The sequence below is a fragment of the Neophocaena asiaeorientalis genome, unplaced genomic scaffold (genome assembly GCF_003031525.2).
Source record: "Neophocaena asiaeorientalis asiaeorientalis breed wild unplaced genomic scaffold, Neophocaena_asiaeorientalis_V1.1 scaffold23, whole genome shotgun sequence".
Taxonomy (NCBI): domain Eukaryota; kingdom Metazoa; phylum Chordata; class Mammalia; order Artiodactyla; family Phocoenidae; genus Neophocaena; species Neophocaena asiaeorientalis.
In genome coordinates, this window is record NW_020175047.1 from 2,675,873 (window position 1) to 2,689,704 (window position 13,832).

Here is a 13,832-nt window from a genome sequence, read left to right on the forward strand (position 1 = left end):
TGATCGTGGCAGTTGAGAAATGGATTTAGGTTGGCTAGGTTTGACTGTGGAACAAATATTGATAGCACTGCCTCTATTGCTAAATTCCTATTGCCTCATGGGCATAGTTAAGCCAATATTAAGCTATTTTCTGGCACGTAAGTATATTTCATTTCTGGATAATACTACAAATCCAACAGATAAAAATATCAACAACATAGTTTTAACAGTGTTCACGGGAAACACCACCAAAAGAAACAAACTTGTTTGCTGAAAAATAAATGTACTAAAATCAGCAAATTCTTCAAAACTATCTCCATTATTAATCACTGCCAGAATGGTTCAAAGAAACAAACAATTCTGCTTTCTCTCCCTTCATGGATAATTCTGGAAAACCATCCAATTAAAAGTGAATAGTAGCCTAAATCACAAGGGTCTGTTTTTGTACAAAGTGACTCAAAGAAATTAATGCCTAACTCTCCAGCTCTATGACCAAGCGCTTGGTCATCCCATTTCTGCAATACGGCAACTTCCTCCTCAGAGAGTTCTTATTCTCAGCTTCTTGCCGCTGGGATCAATCAGAAATGCATTTTAAATCTTGTTTAACAACACCTCTTGGTCTCAAGCTCATTCTTTGGCTCCCAAATGAAACTCACTGCTAATGTGATTGTTTCTCTGTGTCCCTGAATCCACATTATCTTTTATTTTCTGTCATCCCCAACTCTTCTCACCAATCTTTCACTCACACTGTCAGCCTTTCCTAGGGTCGTTTTATCCCCTTTAAATCACTCTCTTGTCCTCCGCCCCAGAATCACAGTTCTATTTTCATCCAGTGACCTTTCACATTTAAAGCTCTCCATAAAAATCTCACTGATAATATTGTAAGAATATTATGGTGGCTTTCAATTTGCTTTTACATAAATGATCTTGGCAGGCAAATACAATGGGTGATACTACTAAGGACTCTTAACATTTTTGTAACCTAACTCTTCCTTCTCCTTTTCTCTCATCTACTCTCCTCTCTTTTCTCTCTCTCTCACTTTCTTGGGAGGTTTTCCAAGACACAATCCTGGAATTTCTGGAACAAAGTTCCTTGTCTCCACTGTTATTTCTACCTCTGGAAATAAAGTGGCAGACAACAAAATGTCTCACAGGAAAGCAAAATCATTATACTGCTAATACTAGCTAGATGTTCCTTTTATTTTCAATATTTTCCCTTAGACATCCTTGATAATGTAGACAATCACTCTCCATACCAGTTGAATCAGTTCCCCTTGGCATTTTGTTTATTTCTACCAATATTTTTAAAGTGTAAGATTCCTTCTTTTGTACCTATTTTTTCTTACAATGGGACATATACAGATTCTTAGCCCTTTTATTTAAGGCTTTGGTGGGGTAAATTAGTTTCTTGTTTAGAAAATATTCACTCCATCCTCCACCTTGAATTTGGCAATATGACTTACTTTGGCCACTGGGGTGTTAGTAGATGGGATATGCGCAGAGGCAGTAACTCAACTTGTGTCTTGGGCTTGTATATTCTTGCCTCCTTTATTGAAAATAAGGTGACCATATGTGTGTGGGTTTACGTCTGGGCTTTCTATACTCTTCCATTGATCTATATTTCAGTTTTTGTTCCAGTACCATACTGCCTTGATTACTATAGGTTTGTAGTATAGTCTGAAGTCTGGGAGTTTGATTCCTCCAGCTCCATTTTTCTTTCTCAAGATTGCTTTGGCCATTCGGGGTCTTTTGTGTTTCCATACACATTCTGAAATTTTTTGTTCTAGTTCTGTGAACTAGAACATTGCCATTGGTAGTTTGATAGGGATTGCATTGAATCTGTAGATTTTCACAATGTTGATTCTACCAATCCAAGAACATGGTATATCTCTCCATCTGTTTGTATCATCTTTAATTACTTTCATCAGTATCTTATAGTTTTCTGCATACAGGTCTTTTGTCTCCTTAGGTAGGTTTATGCCTAGGTATTTTATTCTTTTTCTTGCAATGGTGAATGGGAGTGTAAATATTTATGCACCCAACATAGGAGTAACACAGTCATAGTAGGGGACGTTAACACCCCGCTTTCATCAATGGACACATCAACCAAAATGAAAATAAATAAGAAAACACAAGCTTTAAATGTTACATTAATCAAGATGGACTTGATTGATATTTATAGGACATACCATCCAAAACAACAGAAAACACTTTCTTCTCAAGTGCTCAGGGAACATAGATCATGTCTTAGGTCACAAATCAAGCCTTGGTAAATGTAAGAAAATTGAGATTGTATCACGTATCTTTTCTGACCACAATGCTATGAGACTAGATATCAATTACAGGAAAAAATCTGTAAAAAATACAAACACATGGAGGCTAAACAATACTCTACTAAATAGCCAAGAGATCACTAACGAAATCAAAGAGGAAATAAAAAAATACCTAGAAACAAATGACAATGAAAACATGATGACCCAAAACAATAATCTTCCAACAAACAGAAGTCCAGGAACAGATGGCTTCACAGAGGACCATATATTTCTAAAACCAAATTTGCTATTTGGCAAAATTAATACATTCACTTGTAATGAAATTATTTTTGGGGAGGACTTTAATTCATAAGTTAACATTTGTCATTTAGGTAATATTTTAAGGAAGGAAATGTTCTTATGCAACATGACTGAAATGCTCTGGGGAACTCTGAATTTGTTTTTTCATTAAATAGAACTGAAATTATGTGAACTAGAACATGTGACAGAAAAGAGGAAAACAAAGTATAGAACACCAAGGAATGAGAAAATAGACTGCAAAAGGAACAGTGATTTCTTCAAGGTCACCCAGTGAGTCAGGAACAAAAGGGAGGGTTAGGCCTATGTCCAGACACAAAGCACATTCATCTACATTAATGCTTGTGTGCTAAATCTGCCATTTTTCAATACACAATATAGTTACGTTTCTCATATATGGGGGAAGATATTAATATTTAATATTCTCTCAGGGTCTAGCACATGTTACTGCATATGTATTTATTGAATAAAATAATAAATAAATAAACCCCCATTAACTGGAAGTTAATGACGCATGATTTCATACACATAACCTTATGAGATCCTCACTATCACCTCTGAGGTAGATATTATAATTCCTATCTTATATATCAATTTACGTCCAGAAGGAGTAAATGAATAGCTCAACAACACACTGCCATGAGAACTGGGACAGTTTCATCATACTTAGCAAACGTCTCTAAAGATCCTACCCTTAAGGAAGCTCAAAGAGGGTTTGCATTAAGTACAACAAAGTTGAAGATAATTTTAAAAATCCCTTTGAAGAACTCAAAATCAGATACAAAATTGATATTTAGGAGAATGAGAGCAATTTGATTAATTTGTTATACATGGCTGATTTTACTAGCTAATCAGTTGGGCTACCAATTGAGCATGTCGATACAAAATCCTTAGATTCTTATTCATAAATTATTTGTACATGAGGGCATCTGGAAGTTAGTCATGAAAACCCTAGTAGAAGGCTTTGAATAAATATAGGTCTATCACAAGAAAGCAGTCCTACTTAACACGGTCAAGTCTCTCTGCTCCATGTCTACTTCAAAGCGCTGCTCATCTGCTTTAGATGATGCCAATGGGTATAGCAAAGAGATTCACTATATTAAAGACATAGAATCCCTTAATATATATATGGATCCCTGCCTCAAGGGTATTTGAGCTTCTGTGACAACCTGTCATCTACCCAAAGCTACACATTGCTGAGGAGTAAGTAACAAAACTTTGTTCTCAAGCTGAGAGGCAGAAAAGGAGGGAGGGAAGGAGGAAACACAAGCAGCAGAAAGATCAGAGTTAAGTAAGATCTCAAACTCTACAGCCAGGATACCTAGATTCATTCTTGGCTCTGCCTCTTACTGTGCAATTTTAAGAAAGTTACTTAATTTCTTTATGACTCAGTTTCCTCATCTGTAAAATGGAGAAATTAATAGTACCTATCTCATAGGGTTGTTACGAGGATTAAATAAGTTAATATTTGATAAGTGCTTAAAGCAGCGTCAGGCATACAATAATCCTAATATAAACGTTTGAAAAACAAAGAAGGGTAGGAAGAGTGAGAGAGAGAATAGGGAATACTGTGTGTCTTTATAATATTTGCTTTGCTTCCTTCCAACAGAGTCGTTTACTTTCCACAGCTGGGGCCACTTGATTCCTACCGGTAAGCTTAACCCCATTTCCAGTCTGACCCCAAATGACTCTTGTTCAGAAAGATTTAAGAAGCCCTAGTTCAGTAGTTCAGGTGATTCAGCATTAAAGTCAAGCTCGCTGTTATTCCTGTCCTGACCCTGCGTCCCAGTTTTAATCACTTGTCCCTGTAACCAAGTCCCAACTTGCACTCCAGTTCTGGCATTCTGCTCCCCTGTGGCCGAGTCCCGGCTTGCAGAACCTGCTCAGGGCCTCCAGTTCCTCTGAGGCAGGTATCTCCCAAAGGGCAGCCTTTAGACCAAACACACTTTGGCACAGAGTGTTTGAACTTTTGAGAATTAGTTGCCTGTAAAATTGTATAAAAATTCAAATTTCTGATTTCTCTTGAGAAACTGAATGATCAGGCAACTCTTGATCCCATTTCCCTTTGGTCCCCACCCACTGGAGCCAAGTGGCAGCTGCTCTCACTTTGGAAGATCACATGCTCTCTATTCCCCTCTCTCCCCATGCCTCCTGCTCCATCTATTTCTGTGACTTGCTTGGTCCTTATAGGCATTTGAGGTTGGGGTCTAAGACTGAGAATAGCCAGTACTTACCAAGCACTTTGTACTCATTTAATCAAAGACCAGGGATCTGTTTGTTCTTGTGCATTATGCCTGCAGCCCTTCTCTTTGCTTCAAACCTTCTGTCTGCATGCATCTGTGTCCCATCTTCCTAAATCACTCTCCTCTATCCATCAGCTAGGGCGACTCACAAAGCTTTATGACTTTATGGACCTCCATAAAGTCAACCACTCATACCACTGTGGCCCAGCACCACTTTCCAATCACCCCTGCCCAGCCAGACTGTCGTCAAGAATTTTGGCCATCATAGTGGTTATATTTCAGATACAGAATTTGGGGCTTTACTGATCTGCCTGTGCTTTTTATCTCATGCCCCATGCTTCTATAAAACCATACATCTTATTACATATAGATAGAATTCACCCTCCCAAAATTTTGTTCCAGTTCTTGTTAGAAGCCTAGCAAAATCCATCAAATATTTGATGATCACTTATTATGTTCTAGACTCTATCATATAAATTGATTTGAGTATTCCTTTATTAAGAAACCCAGAAAAGTTTGTTCAATCTCTTTTCAGGGAACCACTTAAGAAACTAACATTATTTGATCACAGCTGGCTGCGGTTTACTTTTCTCATGATAGGCCCTTGTGCTTTACAAAACAATGAATCAAAGAGGAAAATGTCAGCATGCCTAAGCTGTGAGTTAGCAAATATCAAAAGAAAACTCACAGAACTCATGCTACACATCATTTCATGCGATTATCTGGATTGGGTAAAACGGAATATGTACAAAATTTTAAATTCAGCTGATTGAGTTCTATCGGTTTTTAAAGATAGTCTTAATAAAAATGTTACTTACATAAGGAATCGTGTCCAAAGTATCTGTGTTGACAATTATAGGAGCAGGGCTGGCCTAAAAAAGAGAAATAGAAAAAAGTTTTAAATAACAAGTTGTCTGTTCTGAGATAGGATCTGTTAACTTATTTAACCAAGAGCTCAACAGTATTTCTTGAGAACCGGTATAGGCACTACGTCAGGTGTTGCGGGGGGGATAAATGAAGTGGCTCAGAGTCCCCTTCACCCTCCTCCCTTCAAATATATGTTTGCTACATTGACCACATAATGAAATGAAGTAAGCAACAGATCTCAAAGGTGAGGAAGCGAGGATTTGTGCAGTGTAAGAGGCAAGGACTTCTAATAACTTTGGCGAGGAGTTAAAAATTTCTTTATGAAACGGCTGTGCCAAAGAATTTTGATTTCTCTCTCATGGAAGCAAAATTAAACCTAAAACAATGCAACTCTTTTCTTTAAACTGGCTTTTGAGAGTATGTTGTATACAAAACAAAATAGAAGGGTTCACTTATTGACATCTTACATATATTTAACTTATTTTTCATGCTGTGTTATACCTTTTCTTTGTCATTTATGCACCTTTGATGATATACTTTAGATATCCTCAGAAAATTAAAAATTAGTCAAAGGTGACAGAAAATCATATTATATATGCTAAAGTTTCTTTAAAAAAATTGTCCAAAATACAGCCATTCCTTTTAAAATTGAATAGGAATCTGTGTAAAACTGATACAGGAGTGTTACAAGCCAAGTCATTAGCAAATAAGAGATTGCAATCTATTTGCATCAACCAATCTGACTTCATGAATATTAAGTAGATCTATCTTTATTTTCTGTTTCTAGAATATTCACAGCAACTTTTCCTTCATGCCCGGAAGGATCTTTAATCTCCTTCCCAAACTGCAGATTTCATTTAGATAGAGGAAGTAGTCTCATCATGATTAATCGAGAGCTGTCCTATACGACACGGTAGTTTGCGCAAGTACCCAACTTTGGGACATTTCATTAGCTATGCCCTCTGGAGTTAACAGAGTTAACAGCTTTTTAATGTCAATCTGTGCCTATGGAATCCTAATCTAATGGCAAAACCAATGGCAATCCAGCAGATTTTACAGAACAAAATTCCAGGTTTTAACTAAAATCACTGGTCAGTGAAAACACGACCCTGTTCTACATATCTGCATAGTGGGTCAACTAAATAGTCATGGTTTATTTGTTAACTCCTCATATCAAGTACCTTGTGGATAAATAGGGGCTCTGGAGAAAGACAGTTTCCACTGGACCTCACCAAAAAACAGTGTTTGTTAAGAGGCCTGTAGTATAGGGAGAAGAACATGAGGTTTGGAGCCAGAAGACCTGGGCTCAAGTTTGGTTTACCAACTTCCTGATTATATGATTTGGGGGCTCAGCAACTTCTTGGTAATTTGATCTGGGGGCAAGCCCACTAACTCTCTTTGCCTCATTTTCCTTCTCTGTAGAATGGAAATAGAAATAATCACCTTCTAAAAAGGCTGTCTGAAGAATAAATGAGGTGATATATTTGAATGTGCTTTGTAAACATAAATTTCAGAATCAATGTTAAATGCTATCATTAGTTAATGCCCCTAAAGATGGACTATCACAAGGATAAAGTACCATTGGATGGTTTGTGAATTGTTTATGCCCCAGAGATCTCAATGCTATGTTAGTGGCCCAGTTGCACTAAAAAGAACTGATTAGATCATGAAAATTACCATTTATTAAACACATATTACTTGTCCATATATAAGAATATATATATATATATATATATATCTCCTAATTTAATCTCCACAAAACCATACTGATGAGGCATTACTGTCACTATCCCTATGTTATAGATGAGAAAACTGAGGCTCAGAGAAAATGACAGCTGAGATTTCACACCAGCCTTTCTGATCCACGTTTTCCACACTGAGTTGTTCTATGATTCCATTATCTAGGAGTCTCCATCACAAGAGTCCTGCAGTGATTTGAGATCTCTAGCAAGAGCAGCAAGTAAGACCCAGGCAAAGCAAAGACCACCCTGAAGGTAAGAGATGCGGCAGGATCTTGCATATTAGATGTTGAAAGCAAACTGGTAATTCCTTAATTTTTTTTGTTGTTGTTGTTTGTTTTTTAGTTTTGATGATGTTTCTTCTGCGCTTTCTAATTGGTTCCCAGGACTCCCAAAAGATCTGTGTCTTGTCTCCTTGACTAGACTTCAAACTTTCTGAGTATCATATGCAATACTTGTATTTCCCCTTATTATCTACTACACTTTGATCAATAAGTATGCATTGATTTGATTTGGGACTTTCAACTCATCTTACTCTTGTTTTCCTTCTATAAATTGCATTAATGTAGTCTGGAAATAAATATTATGCATAGGCTCAGTTCCTATACAATGATATTTATACTTTTGTATGTTTCTATTGCTATTTTCCATTTCATGTATGTAAATTTGGTCTTTCCAATGAGACTCTCTCATTGACAAGGATTGTATACTTTCCTAGATTTTTTCACAGCATCTGGGTACACAGAAGGAGCTCAGGAAATACGTAGGATTACTGACTAAATGTAGCTGTAAAGTATAGTACAAAGGAAAGTAATATCTCACTGAAAGCTTTGGAGAGCATTTCTGAGATAACCTCAAAATATCTTATGTTACCAACAAAACTGTGACGACTTTTCCAATATCTACTATCACCTTCTTTCTTTAACCAGGCACCAACACTTAATTATCCAGTTTTTTGAAATAATAATTAATTATTTCATAAATGCAGGAAGTAAAAGCATTTATGCATTTATGCATTGAAATACAATCTATGTAATGTGGAAAGTTCATTGCTCCTTCTTGGTGTTAAAAAGATCCAGAAGCACAGTTAATTCCTACATCTACAAAAGTCACTAAAAATGCATGAACAAACGTGTGTGGATTGTGTGAACAAACATACATCACATACATCTGACACTGGCAACTCCCTGATGTGAGTGCCAAGGAGATGCCAGGGTGGGCTATTCTGAATAACACAATATCCCACGACATCAGACTTTCTGAAGATTCCCCATTGCTCTGCTCCAGGACCCCCACAGCCCTCCCCAGACCATTTTCCCAGAAGCTTCCTGGAATCTTTTAGGTACTCAATGGCACATAACAGCAGAGAATGAAAGCCCCGAGTTGTAGTAGCACAGAGTGCAGTAGAGTTCTAGGTATGGCCCATGAATGTGCTTTTCTCTCCAGCTGTTAATGTCAGATTTTCTCTTGGCTCAGCCTGACTCCTGTTTCTTTTCTCTCTTTTGAGATCATGTGAGTCCATGCCTAGTTTGATCAAGTTTGGTTTCTGAGTCTGAAAACCAGTTCCCCAGTTACTTTGATAATTCCCTCTAAGCTTCATCTCCACACTTCACACTGCCTCGCCATACACACCTTCTCTCTCCATATTGGATATTCTCTTTAACTGAACCCCTAAATCAAATGGATGACTTAGCAGATTCCAGCATCCCCCTTCAATATGCTTATTTCCATTAACTGGAAAGAGATTTCAGTATCAAATACAAACCCCCCCGCCAAAAAAAAACTCTCCTTTAAACCAGAAGCTTAAAGGCTTGTCTTCATGTAAATATAAAGGCTTAAGAAAATTCATCTCTCTTGCACGACCCAGCTATAAGATGTAAATGGTTTGCCTCTTATATTACGTTCTCTTCCATGTGGGAAAAAAACTAGTTTATAGCAAGAGGGAAGAATAAAGATAATCATAGAGAAGCCAGATGCCAGCAGAGAAAATACTGATACAATTTAAATTATTAGATCAAGTTATTCATAAATTCCTGCCACCTTCCTGTCCTTGGGTTCCATGGGATACCCAAATATTACATCAATAACTTTGCTTATGATAGTAAAAGAGAAACTAAACTTCTCTTGCTTGCCACTAAGAGAATGTAACTAATAAAGAATCTTATATAGTGAATGCAAATTTTCAAAGAAGTTCATTAATTCCAACTGATGTGATATTTGTTAAGTGCCAGATCTGTGAAATACCTCTGACATAAATGGGCGGGTGGTCACCAAGCCAGAGGAAGACTCTTCAAGCAAGGTATTGGCAGGGGTGGTAGAGCAGCCAGTCAGTCAAAGAACATACTCTGCGAGGCTTAGGTCCGACAAGTACAGGCTAACCAGTGGGAGGGTCAAAAGACCGAATCCAGGCCTATACCTAAACTTTTAAGAAGCGAAGTAGAGAAGAAGAGAAACCCACACAGCCAAGGGACCCAGATACAGCACGAACTGAATAGTAACGTTGATGCGGCTAGGAATTGTGCAGGGATTTCAACTGACCTGGAACATGCAAGTAGAAGGCAGGTAGTTGACAGTAGGCCAAATTAACAGGAGGTAAATATGGCAAGAATAACTTGTGAGCTGTCTGGGGGCCTAGAATCTTTGGCTTATCTTCTTAAAGGACAAGGCTCCTGAATATGCAAGAAGTAACACAGGCTCTATCTACAGTGTGGCATGACAACTTAAAACAGAATGGAACTCACTGACAGTTTTAAAATGAGTCCATTTGTGTGTGCATATGATTTCACTGAGAGAGGTGGAGATCCCAGAACCTCAAGATAAATATTAGCTGGTTTAGATTGGATGCTACAAGATACCATATTAACAGTCTTTTAGCTTCACGATTCCCACAGAGGGCTGTCATCAGGGTGAGCCCCAATCAGACCACGTCCCGATCCTAACCAGGGGAGTAGAACATGGGGGTTACTACCCACATACCCAATCAGGTCTGAAATGAGATATCTCCCATTAAGTACTGATTTGGTATGCTGAAGACTGAACTCAGGACAACGTTATTTTTGTTAGGTTTTCTCCCTAATCCTCCATCATGTTGGCCCATTCTGGAAATTAAAAACTGTGATGTGGTTGGGGGGACTTCTGCCTCAATTTACTGCCTGTAGTTCTCTTCTGGACTGAAACCCTTTCTTCCTTCTCCTTCTTTCCCACAATCTGTTGGGTGGAGCCACACACCCCTAGTTGTCCGCAGGTAAGGTCCTACTCTTACTTGAAGGAGATACCAGGATTTACCTACTTGAAGGATCTGTAGTTGCCTGGTTGATCATCATCACTGGCTGAGCATCATGGCCACCTGGAATCTCACGGTACCATGACCCACCATACCCAGAGCTCCTGATATGTTAACCCTGGGATGGATAATAATAAAGGCAAATACTTATACGGCACTTATTTGTATCAATTAACTTATTTAATCCTCACATAACCCAATGAGACACTGTTATTCTCAATTTACAGGTGAGAAAATAGAGGTTAGGTAACTTTCCCAAAGTCAGACATCTGATAAATAGATTGTCTTCAGACCCAAACAATCTGACAGTCTGGCTCAGAGTCCATGCTCTTTTTTTTTTTTAAGCTATATACTTTTATGTTATTTTTTTTTTTTTACCATATTTTAAATTGAAGTATAGTTCATTTACAATGTTGTGTTAGTTTTAGATATACAGCAAAGTGATTTAGTTACACATACATATATGTATTCATTTTTATGTATTTTTTTCAGATTCTTTTCCATTATAGGTTATTACAAGATAATGAATATAGTTCCCTGTGCTATACAAGTAGGTCCTTGTTGTTTATCTATTTTATATATAGTAGTGTGTATCTGTTAATCCAAACTCCTAATTTATCCTCCTCTCAACCCCGAGTCCATGCTCTTGACAATCACGCCCTACTGCCTTTCAGAATGGAATCACACTCTACCAGAACTCTTTAGATTCTAATTTTGACTGTTCACCAACAACTCAGAGGCCAGCTGAAAGCCAAATTAGACAGCCACCTTGATCCAGGATGGTTCCAAAACCCGCCCCTCCTCCCTCTGGCCCTAGTGCATTGTATGAACAAGCCTGAAGTTGCCATGACTTAGGAGAAGGCGAAGCACAGGCACCCGCAGGCTGACTCAATCAGGATTTCTTTGAGTAAGCTCCAAAGAAACTCTTTGGTAAATTACTGATTAAAGACATACTGATGGTTATATGAGAGACGAGGAAACAAAACAGGAAGAACAAATCTACTCGAGAATCATAAAACTTGAAGCTGAGGCCTTAAGAATCATTTAATTCTACCTTTCATTTTACAAGTATGAAATGGAGACAGAGAAAGGAAGAGGCATGCCCCAGAGCTCACAATTATTTAGTATCAAAACAGAAGACAGGATAATAGCAACAAGAATAACAATAATAAAATATTAAGCATTTACTGAATGAATATTATGTTCCAGGGTTGTGATAAATGCTTCAGATACGTCAATGCATTTACCCCCCAAGATGTTCTAAGGAAAACATTATCACTCTCATTTAAAAAAAGAAGAAAGAAAGAAGGGGAGGCTCAAAGTGGCTAAATCACTTGCCTAAGGTCACAAATCTAAGAGGTAACACAACCAGGTGTCAAACCCAGGCCTTTCCAGCCCCAGAACCCATGCTGGTAACCACCAACATCTCCTGATTCCCTCTCCTGAGTTTTTCCAGTTAAGGCCGAAAAATGCAGTTATTTTCTGCCCCGCAAGTTGCTGGTTTCTCTTTGCCAGTCTGAAGAGAAATTTCTCACCGTACTGACTCAGATTCAATTTGCAATTCTCAGAGGGTTTCTAGGTCCCTTAATCTCTTTCAAAACCCCGCTTAAAAAATGGGACAATGTTATTTTCCAGTTAACCTATTTCCCAAGAAGTTAGCTAGGGAAATAATGCATGTGAAGTGAGAAAGAGAGGTGTGTTCTATAGATGTAAGGTTATATTATTTATTACCGTGGTTATTTCTTGCTTTCCTGGATTTCCTCTCTCTTTTCATATTCCCTCTCAGCAAGACCGGCCAGGCGGGTGCAGTTTGATCTGAGTCATCACCAATAGCAGCGCCAAGTGGTTCTGGCCTGTCACCAGGTTTGCCCTTACCCTGCAGCGACACAGGTGAGGACACTGAGGCAATACCAGGTGAGTGGGCAAGTGAACAACGTGAGCGCCCAAGGCTTGGCTAGCCAAGGCATGACCGCAGGTCAATGGTCATGGCAGGATATCTCAAGGGAGCAGCTTTGGAGGAAGCTAATACCCTGGTTCCTCTCCCTAGCACTTAATAAAAAGCAGGGATCATTACCTGCCTAGCTTACCACCAGACTGGCTCAGAAAATGGGAAGAAAGAATGTCAGATTTATGTTTGGCTTGAACTCGATTCACCTCTGCTTGCCTGAACTCTCTTAATAATAATAAAAAATAATATCCTCGCTCTACAGAAAACTGAGGCACAGAGATGTTAAGCAATTTGTTCCAGGTCAACCAGCTGGTAACGGCAAGGTCAAGAGTCAAACCTATCAGCCTAGTTCCAAAGTGGGTAACGCTTAAATACAAAATATTTGCTTCTGTTCCCTATTAAAATTTGATACGTATCCAGAAGTCTGTTTTAGTCAACACAAGTTCTTTCACTGATCTTTGAAAAGACACCATTAGCATTTCTTCCCTTTGGATTAAAGTGATAACATGTCTGTTTGATCCTCCCTTAAAATACAAGGTACCGTAATATTTTGCAAAATATGCATGATAATCCTAAGGGCCGCAGTTAGGCTGAGTTGGGCACCTCTTTATCCCTAGTACAGAAAAGATGGGGCAGCCTGGAGAATGAGGCACAGAAAGTAAAGACCCAGAACTAAACAGAGTTTTTCTTACTATATTTCTCTAGAATCAATCCCACTTGGAGAAACAGATATAAATTGCTTGAGCTGTTATGAAGACTCTTCAGACCTCCATCCTACACCCTCTCCACATACCTCTTTGCAGTTAGTGTAAAAGGCTAAAATAAAAGACTCACCAAAACTAGGTCTGTAGATCATCACTCAAACTCAAATAGATAATTATATTAGATTGGCCACCTATATCATGCTTCATAATTTATGAAGTGTGTCCACACACATTAGATCATTTCATTCCCACAGGCAGAGGAAAAGGAACTAACATTCATTGACCAATACCCGCTGTGTGTCAGGAAATATGCTAAGCTCTTCACCTCTGCTTTCTTATCTGCTCTTCACAGAACCCCAGAGGGACTGGTGGAACTTTCCCTTGTCTATAGGTAAGTAAACAGAACCCCAGAGTGATCCAGTGTATTTCCCAATGTCAGACATCTAGAGAAAAGCAAAGCTGAGATCCAAACCTAGGTCTTCTGACTGTGAGCCCCTTG

The 13,832-nt window shown here is 38.4% G+C and overlaps 1 protein-coding gene across 2 annotated transcripts in view; it reads right to left on the bottom strand.

The window, feature by feature from the left end:
* The window catches only part of DLG2 (discs large MAGUK scaffold protein 2), a 783,758-nt gene that overhangs the window by 722,808 nt on the left and 47,118 nt on the right, over window positions 1-13,832 (bottom strand). The window contains exon 2 of one of the 2 annotated variants that reach the window (XM_024763574.1): window positions 5,611-5,664. The exons of the other annotated variant lie outside the window; for it this stretch is intronic. Within the exon in view, the coding sequence (XP_024619342.1) occupies window positions 5,611-5,664 (54 nt within the window). The remainder of the gene's footprint in view (window positions 1-5,610; window positions 5,665-13,832) is intronic. 2 annotated transcript variants of the gene reach the window in all.